General features: G+C 41.6%; 1 protein-coding gene across 1 annotated transcript; it reads right to left on the reverse strand.

Annotated features, from left to right (window-relative positions):
- Positions 1–951: 951 nt before the first annotated feature.
- LOC128740141 (uncharacterized) lies at positions 952–1,971 on the reverse strand. Its single transcript, XM_053835662.1, has one exon. It carries the CDS (start codon positions 1,969–1,971, stop codon positions 952–954), a length of 1,020 nt encoding a protein of 339 aa, XP_053691637.1.
- Between the last annotated feature and the right edge of the window lie 569 nt (positions 1,972–2,540).

Consider the following 2,540-nt stretch of genomic DNA (forward strand, 5'->3'; position numbering starts at 1 on the left):
TTATAAAGAGGGGAGGGGTCTCAAATTACCCTAGAATAAATTCTTGTCACCGAAAACACCCACATGCCAAATTTGGTTCTATTTGCTTGATTAGTTCTCGAGTTATGCAGAAATTTGTGTTTCATTTGTATGGGAGCCCCCCCTCTTAGTGGGGGGAGGGGTCTCTAACCATCACTAAAACCTTTCCTGGCCCCAAAAACCTCTACATGCAAATTTTCACGCCGATTGGTTCAGTAGTTTTTGATTCTATAAGGAACACAGGACAGACAGACAGACAGACAGACAGACAGACAGACAGACAGACAGACAGACAGACAGAAATCCTTCTTTATAGGTATAGATTTAAAGATTTAAAGGCAAAATAGTTTTATAAAGTTTAAAGATTACGACTTATTGAGAAAATACGATTTTAATTTTTTGATCTTAGTTCGGCCTACAAATGATCGTGGTTCGGCCTATCAGCTTCACTGAATCGCCGCTAGTGGCGCCGCGCTTCGCCCACGTTAAAACCAGTTTCTGACTGCACGTACCACTCGTGTTGAATCTAAATGTTGGGTTTTATTCCATATTTTATTATTTCATGCATTTCAGAAACAAATTTATTATCATCCTAAAATTGAGCTTTTCTTTTAACAATAAATATGAGACTATTTTTTCCAAAGTAGCGTACAAACTGAGTTGTAATGTGTCAGAGTTTTATGCAACCTTGTACACAGCCTCAGGGATTGTGCATGAAACGAAATTTGAAAAAAATCATGGTATCGTGTTTTCCTAGAAAACTCAAATGGAAATTTCCGATTTTCATGTACATCACCTAACGCGAATACTAGACACAACACTTATGGTTCTTACAAAAACATAAATACCTTATCCGCTAACCGGTTTCGGGTATGATGCTACCCATCATCAGAGCGGTGGTCGACTGGATACAAAGTAGTAATTTGCTGTTTACTACAGTTTCAAATTCGTCAGTTGAAAGAGCGGTGAGGTGATGAGAGCGTCATCCTCATTCATCAGGGGACGGTCCTCCGTACAGATGTACATCGACTCCCACGCAGTCAAATGAGAAGACTTTCTCACGTTTTTGAGCAGCTTTGCGTTTCCCCAATTAATATTATGTTTGGAGCAGATTGAGTGCATGGCTACACTGGAGTCGTTGGGCCGTTCGTTCTCCACTGCCTTTCTATGTTCCTTTAGACGAGTTTTGAATTTTCTCCGCGTTTGCCCGATGTACACCGCTGGGCAATCCTGGCACGGAATTTCATAAATTCCTGAGCGCTCGTCGGGCGGAACCTTGTCCTTTTGATTATTCAAAAGTTCCTGTAAGGTATTGCCGCTTTTGTGGACCACATGGAAACCATGCCGCTTAAGTAACTTTCTAATATGGTTTGTTACTTTCGGGTAAAACGGCAGGCTGATTCTTTGTACTTCTTCTCTTTCAGGCTGTAGTGTAGTGGTATCATGGCGCTGTTTTTTGCGGAGATGTTTGCGGATTATTTTATCCACAAACTTTTTGTCGTACCCGTTTAATTCAGCAGCTTTCTGGATCCTTTCCCTTTCCGCTGCAAAATCTTCCTGCTCCATGGGGATGTTGACTAGACGATGCGCCATAGAATGAAAAGCTGCTTGTTTTTGGGCCCCGAAGTGATTCGAGTCCGTAGTAATGTAACGGTCGGTAGACGTTGGTTTTCGAAAAATGCTGAACTTCAGGGTATTGTCTTCTTTCCTGGTAATCAGCAGGTCCAAAAACGGTAGTTTTCCCTCTACTTCCTGTTCCACCGTAAAATTGATCTTTTCGTGCTGTGAGTTCAGCCAATTCAGTGTTTGTGGCACGTAGCGTTCCTTCACTATGGCGTAAATGTCGTCTACGTATCGCTTCCATACGCGTGGGAAAAGTTTTTCACTTTGTAGCTTTTCCTCAAAGTCGCTCATAAACAATTCCGCCAAAAGGGGCGATATTTTACTACCCATGCTGAGGCCATGGATTTGCTTGTAGTATTTACCTCTGAATACAAAATAATTTTGATTCATGCATTGCTTTGCGACAGAAACATAGGCCTCTATATGATTGTGCGGTGCCCGGCTGCGCTCCAAATGGTATCGAAGACTTTGTAAAGCATCTGGTACTGGCACGCTTGGGAATAGGGAGCTGACATCAAACGACACCAAAATTTCTCCCCTTTTTACTTCAACATTCTCTAGTTGACTCGTGAATTCTATTGAATTTTTCACGCTCTTACCGTGTAAAACCGGGTATTTCTTCATTTCTTCGACTAGCCAAGCTGCCATTTTTTCTGTTGGTGTACAAATATTCGAAGAAATTGGTCGCATAGCTAGTGGGTTTTTGTGTAATTTAGGTAAACAGTACAGTGAAGCTACTCTCGGGTTTGGCACTAGGAACTTGCGATTTAAATTATCTTCTCCCATCAAGCGGGTCACTTCTTGACGTGTACAATTGGCTTCATCAATCATACTATTGAGGGGATCTTTTGGTTTACCGTTTTTAAATTTGCACTCTTCATACGGGCCTGAATTAATCA

Source organism: Sabethes cyaneus, chromosome 3 (assembly GCF_943734655.1).
Source record: "Sabethes cyaneus chromosome 3, idSabCyanKW18_F2, whole genome shotgun sequence".
In the NCBI taxonomy this organism is placed as follows: domain Eukaryota; kingdom Metazoa; phylum Arthropoda; class Insecta; order Diptera; family Culicidae; genus Sabethes; species Sabethes cyaneus.